Consider the following 13,307-nt stretch of genomic DNA (forward strand, 5'->3'; position numbering starts at 1 on the left):
ACGATAACACACACACACACACACCTCTCCCTGTGTACGATGACACACACACACACCCCTCCCTGTGTACGATGACACACACACACCTCCCTGTGTACGATGACACACACACACACCTCCCTGTGTACGATGACACACACACACACCTCCCTGTGTACGATGACACACACACACACACACACACACACCTCCCTGTGTACGATGACACACACACACCCCTCCCTGTGTACGATGACACACACACACCCCTCCCTGTGTACGATGACACACACCCCTACCTGTGTACGATGACACACACCCCTCCCTGTGTACGATGACACACACCCCTCCCTGTGTACGATGACACACACACCTCTCCCTGTGTACGATGACACACACACACACACCCCTCCCTGTGTACGATGACACACACCCCTACCTGTGTACGATGACACACACACCCCTCCCTGTGTACGATGACACACACACACACACACCTCTCCCTGTGTACGATGACACACACACCCCTCCCTGTGTACGATGACACACACACACACCGCCCTGTGTACGATGACACACACACACACCTCCCTGTGTACTATGACACACACACACACACCTCCCTGTGTACTATGACACACACACACCTCCCTGTGTACTATGACACACACACCTCCCTGTGTGCGATGACACACACACACACCTCCCTGTGTACGATGACACACACACACACACACCCCTCCCTGTGTACGATGACACACACCCCTACCTGTGTACGATGACACACACACCCCTCCCTGTGTACGATGACACACACACACACACCCCTCCCTGTGTACGATGACACACACACACACACACACACACACACACCTCCCTGTGTACGATGACACACACACACACACACACACCTCCCTGTGTACGATGACACACACACACACCTCCCTGTGTACGATGACACTCACACACATACCTCCCTGTGTACGATGACACACACACACACACACACACACCTCCCTGTGTACGATGACACACACACACAAACACACACACACACCTCCCTGTGTACGATGACACACACACACATACCTCCCTGTGTACGGTGACACACACACACACACACACACACCTCCCTGTGTACGGTGACACACACACCTCCCTGTGTACGATGACACACACACCTCCCTGTGTACGATGACACACACACACACCTCCCTGTGTACGATGACACACACACACACACACACACACACCCCTCCCTGTGTACGATGACACACACACACACCTCCTTGTGTACGATGACACACACACATTACCAATGCAGCTAGTCTTAACGAGATCTGTGAAGGCGACGCGATCGCGTAGCCTTCGCAGAACCCGGGAAGACGAGAGACTACGCCTGAAGAAGTCGGCGCTGCATCGGTGAGTGTCATCGCGTCGTCGATAGCCAGCAACGGAGCTAGTAGTTCCCTTGCCAATACCCATGTCACAGATCAGTTTTTAACGGTTGTTACATGTATTGACAGCCGTTAAAAACTGATCCATTGACTTCTATGGGGGACGTGTCCTATTTCTTGACGCCCATTATTCACGGGGCATTAAAAAAAACCAAAAAAAAAAACCACGTGGTGTGAATACACCCATAGAACATAATTTTTCTGAAACCGGCCGTGTGACCGCTATTAAAGGCTGACACACGGCCGTTTTTCACGGTCGTGTGAATAAGGCCAAAGTCTACAATGTTCCTAGAATTATTTCCATGGAAAATTGGGATCATGCTTCTTGATTTCACCATTGACTACAATTTTAAAAACTAAACAAAACGTCTGTGTGTGTGTGTGTGTGTGTGTGTTACATTAACACGAGGGAATAACGTTTTTTTTGTGTCTACTTTGATTTTCACTGAGCACTTCATTGTGAGGTCTGCCTTCTCATACCACCCACTTTTTAAAATAATGTGTTGGCAGACGGAGGGTTGGAAAGTTTTGTAAGACTTTGACTTGACTGAACACAGAACAGAATAACGTGGCCGCTTTTTTTTTTTTTATATATATATATATATATATATATAGATCACATGAAGAAATAAAGATGTACTTTGTTCTATTTGTGCAAAAAGTTTGTATTGTAGTTAATTTCTAAGTAAGTAAGTTTTTCGTTTCTACTAAACCTGGGGCTTTATTCAGACGAGCGCATAATACGTCCGTGTGCGGTCCTGTTTTTTTTTTTTTTTGTTTCCTTTGCGTGTAACTCCGTCCTATTTTGGAAAGTTTTTGCGGACCACGTCGCCCATTGAAGTCAGAGGGTGTGGGAGAAACAGACTACATTTGTGTGCTGTCCGTGTTTTTCACGCACTAGTTGCTAAAGAGATAAGAAAAAAAACTCGCCCTGATACCACGCAGAACAGAAATACAGTCCGTTTTTTGCGGACACAAAACTGACAAACCTAACATGTCTTCTGTTAAACAAAATTTAGACCCTTGTAGAATACACAAGATTTTTCTATTTTTTTATAATTCTGCTGGAACCAAGTGAGAAAATTATTAATAAACTCTTTTATTTTAGGGTCAAAACCTGTTTGAAGTGGATTATGGAGAGGAGTCCAGGAACATGGAATCTGTGTTTAACTTTGATTGCCCATCTCGTCCTGGTAAATAGTACTGTAACCTATTCATCCTGCAAGTGGGGTTCCCACAATATTTCTTGGAGTTTTTCCAATTTATAACCCAAATTGAAATGTACCTTTCTTTAGTCCCCATAATAGAAGTACAGTGAATTTAGTGGCGGTCCCACCATTGAGGGTATGTTCACACACACTAATTACGGACGTAATTCGGGCGTTTTTGCCCCGAATTACGTCCGAAAAATGCGGCTTGAAAGCGTTGACAAACATCTGCCCATTGAAAGCAATGGGCTGACGTTTGTCTGTTCACACGAGGCGTATATTTACGCGCCGCTGTCAAATGACGGCGCGTAAATAGACGCCCGCGTCAAAGAAGTGACCTGTCACTTCTTGGGGTGTAATTGGAGCCGTTATTCATTGACTCCAATGAAAAGCAGCGCCAATTACGTCCGTAATGGACGCGGCGTTCAAGCGCCTGCACATGCCGTTACGGCTGAAATTACGGGGATGTTTCCTCCTGAAAACCTCCCCGTAATTTCAGCAGTTACGGACGCTGTCGTGTGAACATACCCTAAATCTCATTCATTGTATAGATTAAAAATAAGGAAGCCCAAAAAAATATATATATATATGCTAGAAACTGTAAATTACTTTAAAGCATTTTTGTACTTTATGAAAGATTCATGACATAACTCAGCGATTCCCAACTGGGTGCTGTGAGAACCCTCCAGGGGTGCCGCAACACTCCTCTAATCCACTGCTACCAGAATCCAGCAATAAAAAAAAAAACTATTGTAGCAGACATGACGCAAACACGTCTTCTAAAAGTACCGCCCACTTCTTCTGGCCAAGTCACATGGCTAACCCCCCCCGTAGGTGGCGCCGCTCATGCGGATTCCACCCCCCCCCACCCCCCAATCGATGTTTGCCGGATCCGGGACAGTTGGGAGCTATGGCTGACGGTAAGGAGATCTTTTGGGGGCTGGCGGGATGGTGGTCTTGCTGAAGGTTATTTTACTTTTAGGAGTTGATGGTCATTTCCTCACTGGTGTAAGTGTTTTTGTTTGGGGGTGTGGTGTAATGTAAAGCTATAGCAAAGTATAAAGTGTATCTCATTTTTCAGGCCGAGCTTGCTGGCTGACCTCGGTAAATCTGCCATATGTTTCTTTCACCTACCATAAACCTCTGTCCATGTGACACCTCTGCTGCAAAGGACCGGTCTCCAGAGCTCATACTGGTCAGTTCGCACAGTTTTTTCTTTTCTTTTTTTTTTACACGGAAACCCATGGTTTTCAATGGGAGACAAAGGCTTTTTTTTTTTTCTGAGCAGATTTTGGCCGCTCATTGAGAAAAGTGGTGTTTCTGCCTCTGACCTCCCATTGAAATCAATGGAAGGCATAAAAAATCCTGTGGTCTTTTGAGCTTTTTTTTTTGCATTAGATTCAATGCAAAAGAACGTCTGACCTCGCTATATTAGCCAGGATTGTGAGCTGCTGCAAACTGCAGCCTCCACTCTGAATAGCTCAATGTAATACACAATTTCCTCCTCAGTGGCTGTTGCAATAGAAATGTGCAGCCCCCTCTTCCCCAGCAAAGACCGTTGCTAACCAGAGGTTTCTCAGAAATGGTATTGTCCATATGGGGTAGCGTCTTTTAGGCTGAATTCACACACTGCGTTTTGGTGAAGGTTTTGGTGGTGGTGTTTCTTAATGGCTTTTTTGTTGCGTTTTTTTTTTTTTAGTGCAGCCAGATGTTACGTCAAAGTTTATAGTAAAATATAAAAAGTACTACTATTCTGCCACCCGTGTACGTGAGAGAAATCTCTGAGTGAGTGGCAAACTCTTGTACAAGCAATGGAAGATGGTGAACTCGCTGTACTCTTTCCCTTCGCAACACCAGTTGCGTGTAGAAATCCAGTGAGGGAGATGCAATGGATATGCCTTTAGGTGATTTATTGAACTGTACCTTGAGAAATGATGTGATAGAGGTCAAAGGAAAATCCCCTCTTCAGCTCTGTGATCTGGCAAACGAAGGACTGCAGGACACAGGATATGATCTCACAGAACAGGAGCAGTGACCGGAAGAAAGGCAAATAGTAAATTACAGCCACAGATAATTTACGTAAACTAAATATAACAATACAGAAAAAGGCCATACTTGCAAATGGACACAGCCAGGTCAGAAAATGCTGATGGAGTGAGCAGGTGCTTTAAATAATAATAGCCACTCCCACTGGTCTTGAGGGGAGTGGTGTGTGTGTGGTGCATGGGATGTGTAGTAAGAAATAATAAATGAATAGTGTGTGTGTGCAAGTGTAATACTATGAGTGAAATATAGGGGGCAGTAATGAGTAAAGTGCCTCAATAGTTAGGGACTCGCAAGTCTGGGGATCCTTGTCGTGGATTGCGAGCTTGCGTCCTTTTGGCCAAAATGATTACTAATACCCCAGGTATTTTTCATTACTACATATATTCGCTTCTCTTGGACACAGCTGGGTCTTTGATGCTGGGAGAGCATGGTGTGTTGTTGTTTGGCATAGCAAGCAGGGTAGCCCGCTCTATGAACTATCAAGGCGTCACAAATAGGCTTCTACCTGGCTATACACGTTGTGCCTCATGACGTACACACTATCCCTCCATGTTTCACACACTTGCACCCCATTATCCATTTTATTTCTATTGAGGCACTTTACTCATTACTGCCCCCTATATTTCACTCATAGTATTACACTTGCACACACACACTATTCATTTATTATTTCTTACTACACATCCCATGCACCACACACACACCACTCCCCTCAAGACCAGTGGGAGTGGCTATTATTATTTAAAGCACCTGCTCACTCCATCAGCATTTTCTGACCTGGCTGTGTCCATTTGCAAGTATGGCCTTTTTCTGTGTTTTCATATATGTCCCCTTGTTTTTATCGGTTCTGTAAATATAACAATGACCACAATGTGGCAGCAAAGCCCAAGCATAGTGTAGAACAGATATAACACTAAATGCAATGTAAGTGGATTCCAGATGGGAAGCCCTACGCTGAGACAGCACAACTGCCTTTTTATGGGCCGGTGGCATATTTTTTTAGTGAGGCATTCTTTTTTTTTTTTTAGGTGTTTTTTTTTCCCATAGGCTTCTCTCTTGGATTGCAAAAATGTTAGAATAGCATGTACAAAATGACACTTAAAAAAAATAAAAAAATGTCCTGAAAAACGCATGTTACCTATCGTAATCTTTTTTGATGGGAATCCGCGCCAATAGATGGCAAACTCAGAGGCAGAGGCGCCGCAGAAAAAAACAGCGGTTCTGATTTCCGAGCGTTTTTTTGCTGCGTTTTTTTTGTCCGCGGTCCTTGCATTAGCTTCAATGGCCGTGGGTAAAAAGTGCAGGTAAAAATCTGCCTCCAAATTCCTGAAGGATTTTCCTGCCTGCAAAAAAGTGTAACCAGGCTTGGTGTTTGTTGTAGGCAATGTAAATGGCAGTTCATTGTACATTAGAGAAGATAAACCCTAGGATCGTCAGACACTGGGTTCTGAAAACGACTAGGTTATTCACTATAGATAAACCAGGCTTATGATCTACCTGAGTAACAAGGCCTTTCTGCAGTAGTATGCGTTTGTATTTAGCCATTTTGCTTCTTTATCTAGTGTCTATTGACCGTAGAAACATCACTTTTTTTAGTTTTTGTTTTGATAACCCGTTTTATTAAACATTTTCCCCCCAAAGACATGCCTTCGAGTGCTCCTATTGATATTCCCGATGCCAAGAAAAGAACAAAGAAGAAAAAGCGTTGCAGGGCAACAGACAGTTTCACTGGACGGTTTGAAGGTCAGTATTTCTGATGTTTTGTTTGAGTAAGCCATAACTGTAAGGGTATGTTCACATGCTTAACAAAAACCGTCTGAAAATACGGAGCTGTTTTCCAGGGAAAACAGCTCCTGATTTTCAGATGTTTTTTAAGCCACTCGCGATTTTTCGCGGCTTTTGTTTACGCCCATTTTTGGAGCTGTTTTCTATAGTCAATAAAAAACTGCTCGATAAACGTCCCAAGAAGTGACCTGCACTTCTTTTTCGCGGCCGTTTTTTTTACGCGGCCGTTTTTCATAACTGTCGTGTAAAAAAAACGGCCCATCAGAACAGAGCGCCATTTTTCCCCATTGAAATCAATGGGCAGGTGTTTGGAGGCGTTCTGCTTCTAACTTTATGGGCGTTTACGGCCCAAAAATAGGCCGTGTGAACATACCCTTAGATTACAGCTCTAGGTCTCCATCTTTATTTTAAAGACGTTTAACTATATACGCCCATAAAGCTCATTGTTCCAAAAATATATTCAAATGCAACACTACAGAAAAGCTGAAGACTTCAACCTTTTTCATCTTTAGGCTGGAAATAGACTTCCTTAATCGCCGGCCTATTTTAAACCTTAATGACCAACTATTTTTTGCGTTTTTCCATAGTCTCATTCCATGAGATGTAACTTTTATTTTTGTGTCGACATAGCTGTATAAGGTCTTGGTTTTTAGTGGGACAAGTTGTATTTTTTAATAGCATAATTTTGGGGTGCATATCATTTATTGATTAACTTTTTTGGGGGGGTAGTGGAAAAAAACCCATAAATTTCGCCACTCTTTTTTTGTGTCTTATATTTACGCCTTTTACTGTGTAGTATAAATAACATAATAACTTTATTCAGTGGGTCATTACGATTGTGGCGATACCAAATTTTTATATAGATTTAGTTTTTACTAGTTTTACACAGTAAAAACACTTTTTTTCAAAATTACTTGTTTTTGTCAGCATATTTTAAGAGCCATAATTTTGTTTTTACGCCGATGCAGCTGTATGAGGGCTTGTTTTTTGCAGACGACGTCTAGTTTTTATTGGTACCATTTTGAAGTACATGCGACTTTTTGATCACTTTTTTTCATGTTTTTTTTTTTTAAGGCAGGATGAAGAGAAAACAGCAATTCTGCCATTGTTTTTTTATTTTATTTTTTACTGCGTTCACCGTGCGAGTTAAATAACGTAATTGCTTTATAGGTGGAGTCATTACAGATGCAGCGATAACAAATACGTGTAATGTTATAATTTTTTTATCACAGTAAAGTATTATATAAGGGAAAAAGTCTATTTTTTTCGCTATTGAGCATCTAAGGGGTTAAACCGGTGAGATCGATGTTGAAATCTATCCTGCCCATTAGTGCGGATGTCCGACTGTCTTTAGACCGCCTGATACCCGCTTTAGCCAGCACAGGACACCCTTGCCGGGCTTATGTCAGAGCGCTGTGAAAAGGCGGCGCTCTGGCATATGTACCCATAACGGCCGCCGTGAAAAGGCGTACCGGCGGTCGTTAAGGGGTTAAGCTGAAGGCTTAACCCCTACCCGCACGAGTCCATAACTGTACGACCTGGCGAGACGTTGCTTGCCCCACCAGGCCTTAGTTGCTGAATCGTTTCCGGATCTCACTGTCATAACGGACTTTGTCGGGGAACCGGGAGATCAGCTGTTCCGCATTTAAGGGGTTTGTAGCAGATCAGCACCCCCACGATGCGATTTCGGGGGTGCCAATGCTTGGTGTGGGAACCGGAGGCCTGACATTGGCCTCCGGGTCTGCCAAGTATGGAATCCTTTGAGGAACCGCCTCTGGCAGTTCCTGATAGGCTTGCTAACAGTGTCACACTGACAGCTCTAATACATTGCGTAGGTAGTTCAAAGTATTAGTATAGCGATCCGTGTTGAAGGCCTTCAAGCTCCTAGTAGGACAAAAAGAAAAGTTAAAAAAAGTGAACTAGGTTGTAGAAAAATAAAAGTTGTAAGTAAAAAAACAACGCATTTTTCCCATAATAACTGTTCTATTATTGGAATAAACAGAAAAATTAAAAAAAACTATACATAATTGGTATCGTTGCGTCTGTCAAGATCCAAGCTATAAAACCTTCAAGTAACTTATCCCGTAAGAAAAAAAATATATAATGGAATAAAAAGTGATCAAAGACACATTTACCCCAAAATAGTACCAATAAAAACGACAGGCTGTACCATAATAAACAAGCTCTCACAGCTTTGTCGAACACAATAAAAGTGTTAGGGTATGTTCACACGGCCTATTTACGGACGTAAATCGGGCGTTTTTGCCCCGAATTACGCCCGAAAATAGCGCCTCAATAGCGCTGACAAACATCTGCCCATTGAAAGCAATGGGCAGACGTTTGTCTGTTCACACGAGGCGTATATTTACGCGCCGCTGTCAAAAGACGGCGCGTAAATAGACGCCCGCGTCAAAGAAGTGACCTGTCACTTCTTTGGCCGTAATTAGAGCCGTTATTCATTGACTCCAATGAATAGCAGCGCTAATTACGCCCGTAATTGACGCGGCGTTCAAGCGCCTGCACATGCCGGTACGGCTGAAATTACGGGGATGTTTTCAGGCTGAAACATCCCCGTAATTTCAGCCGTAACGGACGCCCTCGTGTGAACATACCCTTATGGGGATTCGAATATGGCCACACAGAAAACAAAATTAAATTAAAAAAAAAAAAAAAAAAAGCTTTGTGTAAAACGTAAAAAAGTACGTTTCAACATGTAATTCATTGCGCACAGTGAATTTTTTGGGTAAATTCCTCTTTCAAAAAATTAAATGTGTTTAAAAAGTCGCATGTGTTGCAAAATGGTACCAGTAATCTACAGCTTGTCCTGCAAAAAACAAGCCCTCGCACAGCTCAGTCAACCGAAAAATAAAGGTTATGGTTCAAGTAAGGCGCCAAGGAAAAAAACAGCCTGTTGTGCAGGCCAGAGGGAAACATTCCTTCCAGTAGTAAATCATGCAAAAACACTAGAAATTTGGTTTTGACGTAAATGTACTGCCATGCTGATTGAAGGTAACATGTCATTTATACTGCATGGTGAACACTAAAGAAAAATAAATAAAAAAAACCATACCAGAATCCGTTTTGTTTTTTAGTCTCTAGCCTACCAAAAAAAAAATGGAATAAAAAGTGATCAAAAAGTCACATGCCCCCGAAAACATTAACCAATGAAAACCTACTGCTCGTTCTGCAAAAAAAGCCCTCAAATGGCTTTGTGGATGGAAAAACAAAAACGGTTATCGCACTAGTAAGGCGGTGATGAAAAAACATCCTGATGTGCAGGCCAGAGGGGAATATTCCTTCAATTTCAAGAAGTGGTTATCAGGGCCATAGTATCTTGGAACCAGGAAGGGAAGGCCACAGCACATTCACTGGAAGCGAAGGTGCCCGTATTATACTAGGGGGACACTTTATAAATCAAAGTGTCCCAAAAAGGTGTAGTGTGTGTTCCAGGAGTGGACACCGTGTATCAGTGTGACACTGGCCTGTTCAGAAAAGATTGCTTCAAAGCGTACCACACCACATCCCTGTAGATAATGCCACATGGCCCCCTGTAGATATTGCTACACACTGCTCATTGTTAATTCCACGCACTGCTTCCTGTAGTTAATTCCACAGTGCCACATGGTCCTCCTGTAGATAGTACCACAGTGCCCTCTGTAGATAGAGCCACACAGCCCTCCCTGTACATTCCTTGCTTTGGCCGGGGATTCCTCTGCTGGAGGAGCTCCTAACGTCACTGTCCATAGACAGTGACTTCAGAGGATCCTCCTGGACCGGAATGTGATGTCCGGGGCAACCCCAGAGCAGGAGTCTTCGGACAGAGCGCTACTAGCGCTTTGCCTGGGACTCATGCTTTGGACAGTGATGTCAGGAGCAGAGCTGGAGTCTCGGAGCAGTGCGCTAGTACAGTCTGTGCTCTGGGACTCCTCTCGGAAAGCCCCGGTTATCACTGTCCATATATGGACAGTGAAGTCAGGGGCTCCGTCTATGAGCGTAATCCCCTGCCAGGGCATCGGCAACGCTTTGGCTGACGATTCTGGTGCTCCAGGAGTAGTGAATGGCAGAGCAGGAAGCGGATAGTTTCCTGCTCTGCCATAGTATTCAATCGTATCTCTGTCCTAAGGGCGCAAATACAATTGAATGATGTAGCAGTTGCTGGGACAGGTCCCGGGACAGTAATTTTGCCAGGACAGTCCCGGCAAACTCGGGACTGTTGGCAAGTATGGTATTTAGTCCCTTTAGGGCCAGACACAGTTTTTATCTTAAGGACTATTGATGTGATTTCATTTTCCTGGTAATCCTAATGTTACCCTTAAATAGACTTTACATTTTCATTAGTCACAGTCTACCGTTTAATTTAGAAAGAACCGTTACAATGCCAGTGATTGGTGGCAGTTTTTAGAGGTGTTATTTTTATTTTTTTTGGTCAGAGTACACCACTGGTGACTTTTTCATAGTTTCAGAAGTGGACATTGTCTAAGACTTCTCTAAATATTGTTGGTTTCTTTAATTTATCTGTATAGACATGTATCAGCTTCAGGATGAGGTGCTTGGTGAAGGAGCTTATGCCAAGGTCCAAAGCTGCATTAACTTAATCACCAATAAGGAGTATGCAGTGAAAGTAAGTGCTTGTAGTTTTTAATCTATTTCTTTTTTTTTTTTTTTTTTCTTTTTTTGTGAATGGTGGCTGTGTCTGAGAGAGAACCATTATGATCATGTTTCCCCTGTTCTATACCCCCCACACCCGATTTTAGATAAAAATTTTACATGCTGTTACAGTTTAGGCTTCGTTCACATCTGCGTTGGGACTCCGTTCATGGTTGCTATCAGACCGGGAATCCATGAACGGAATCCAAACGGAAACCATAGTCTACTATGCTATTAATTCTGTCAAAACGACGGAACCCTTAAACAATGGTGACAAACAGAAACCATTTGCACCGGATCAGTCACCATTGAATTCAATAATGATGCTAACTAAAACCTATGGTTTCAGTTTGGATTCCTTTCATGGGTTCCCCTGACGGAAAACTCAGACGGAACCCATGAACGGAGTCCCAACGCAGATGTGAACAAAGCCTTATTGGTGTTGCAGTTATCGTTCTAGAAACCTTTTCAGTCGCATTGAAAGCATAACGATCTGTTTCTTGGTTACAGTGCATGTGGATCATGGCATATCTGATTAAGAAAATAGATAGAACTAAAATTGAGTGAGGAAACCTGTGATAACTGTCACAAAATGATGATTTTATTTCCCTTTTAATATAAGATAATTGAGAAACGACCTGGTCACAGCCGAAGCAGAGTTTTCAGAGAAGTGGAAATGTTATATCAATGTCAAGGCCACAGGTGAGTGTATTTATTTCACTTTTGATTTGACTGCCATTATAACAGGTCATGTAAGAAGTCTTACGGGTCATTTAAAATGTGGTTTTTATTTGTCACAGCAATGTCCTGGAACTAATAGAGTTTTTTGAAGAAGAGGAGAAATTTTATCTGGTATTTGAGAAGATGTGTGGTGGTAAGTAAATGGATAAAGGAAATGTGTAATTTTAAGTAAGGCCCTGTTCACATCTGCGTCGGGGCATTCCGTTGTTCTGATCAATCAGAGGAACAGAACAAGGGAATGCCGGACACAACGGTTCAGTTGCAACACGGACACCACCGGCTTCCAATGAAACCCGGTGACTTTAATGGGTTCCATAGTCTTCCTGTCTGGGTATCCGGCAATTTTACCCCTAATAGAGCCTTCAACGCAGATGTGAACAGCCCCTAACCTGCTGCTATTCCAAAACAAACCTAGTAACCGCACAAAAAAATAAGATGTGACTGTACATTGCAACTAGGACATCTAACAGTCTCACGAGGGAGATTATAATGCAATGGTGGGAAGTCTCACCTATGTGCCAATACCACTGTCGGAGTAGCCCGAGTTTGGGAGAGCTGACGGTACTCCAAGAGTCCAGCCTCTGAGTCCAAATCAAGGTGAGATGACTATGCATCGGAGAGAAGACCGATATGGAAGTACACTCCGCATCAGCAGTGAGCTTCTCTGCTGGGTGTGCCTTTTACATCTTTCTTTATACAAAAGCCAATAGAATACACACATGATTACCACTACAGCCTTAGGCTACATTCAGATGAGCGTGTACGATTTGCGCGTGTGAAAAATTCAGCGTTTCTTTCTACATTTCGGATCCGTGTAGCATGCGTTTCTAACGTCCATGCAAGCACTTTTTGTGTCTTTTTTTCATTCATTTCTATGCAATTCATGCGTGAAACACGGACAGCACACAGATGTGTGTCCGTCTGCTGTACGTGGTTTTCACACACACACACAGACTTCAATCGGCGACTAGGTGCGTGAAAACGCACCTATATAGGACATGCAGTGAGTTCCACGCTACGAATACTCGCTGTGTGACATCTCACACATGTAAGAATAGTCCAATTGAAATGAATGGGTCCGTGTGCTGTGCGTTTCAATGCGCAGCATGCGGAAGAGAATCGCGCTTGTCTGAATGAGCCCTTATTGTAGAGGTAGCTTAACCAATTAGATTTATGGTCAATTATGGTATGGTATGGTACGGGACAGTTGTCCTGCAGCGAGGCAGGGACTCCTAGCATCGTACATAAGTATGATGCTAGGAGCCCGGCTCCCTGCACTGTGTTCGGTCCGGTACTTGCGGCCGAAATACGTCCGTCAATTACGAACGTAATTAGTGTGTGTTCACATACCCTAACAATTCTAACGTGATGTAACTGGGTTGGAGCAAGCAGGGCAAAAGTCTCTGTATATCTTCCAGCTTTAAATACCTGCCCGAAGAAATTC

General features: G+C 43.2%; 1 protein-coding gene across 2 annotated transcripts in view; it reads left to right on the plus strand.

The window, feature by feature from the left end:
* The window catches only part of MKNK2 (MAPK interacting serine/threonine kinase 2), a 225,982-nt gene that overhangs the window by 83,297 nt on the left and 129,378 nt on the right, over positions 1 to 13,307 (plus strand). The window contains exons 1-6 of one of the 2 annotated variants that reach the window (XM_075850471.1): positions 2,552 to 2,629; positions 3,726 to 3,839; positions 6,332 to 6,433; positions 10,999 to 11,096; positions 11,745 to 11,824; positions 11,923 to 11,996. In XM_075850471.1, coding sequence (XP_075706586.1) covers positions 6,334 to 6,433; positions 10,999 to 11,096; positions 11,745 to 11,824; positions 11,923 to 11,996 — 352 coding nt within the window. In that variant the 5' untranslated portion in view covers positions 2,552 to 2,629; positions 3,726 to 3,839; positions 6,332 to 6,333. Of the gene's footprint in view, positions 1 to 2,544; positions 2,630 to 3,725; positions 3,840 to 6,331; positions 6,434 to 10,998; positions 11,097 to 11,744; positions 11,825 to 11,922; positions 11,997 to 13,307 lie in introns of those variants that run through there. The other variant, XM_075850463.1, reaches the window with a different exon arrangement.

Source organism: Rhinoderma darwinii, chromosome 1 (genome assembly GCF_050947455.1).
Source record: "Rhinoderma darwinii isolate aRhiDar2 chromosome 1, aRhiDar2.hap1, whole genome shotgun sequence".
Lineage (NCBI taxonomy): Eukaryota > Metazoa > Chordata > Amphibia > Anura > Rhinodermatidae > Rhinoderma > Rhinoderma darwinii.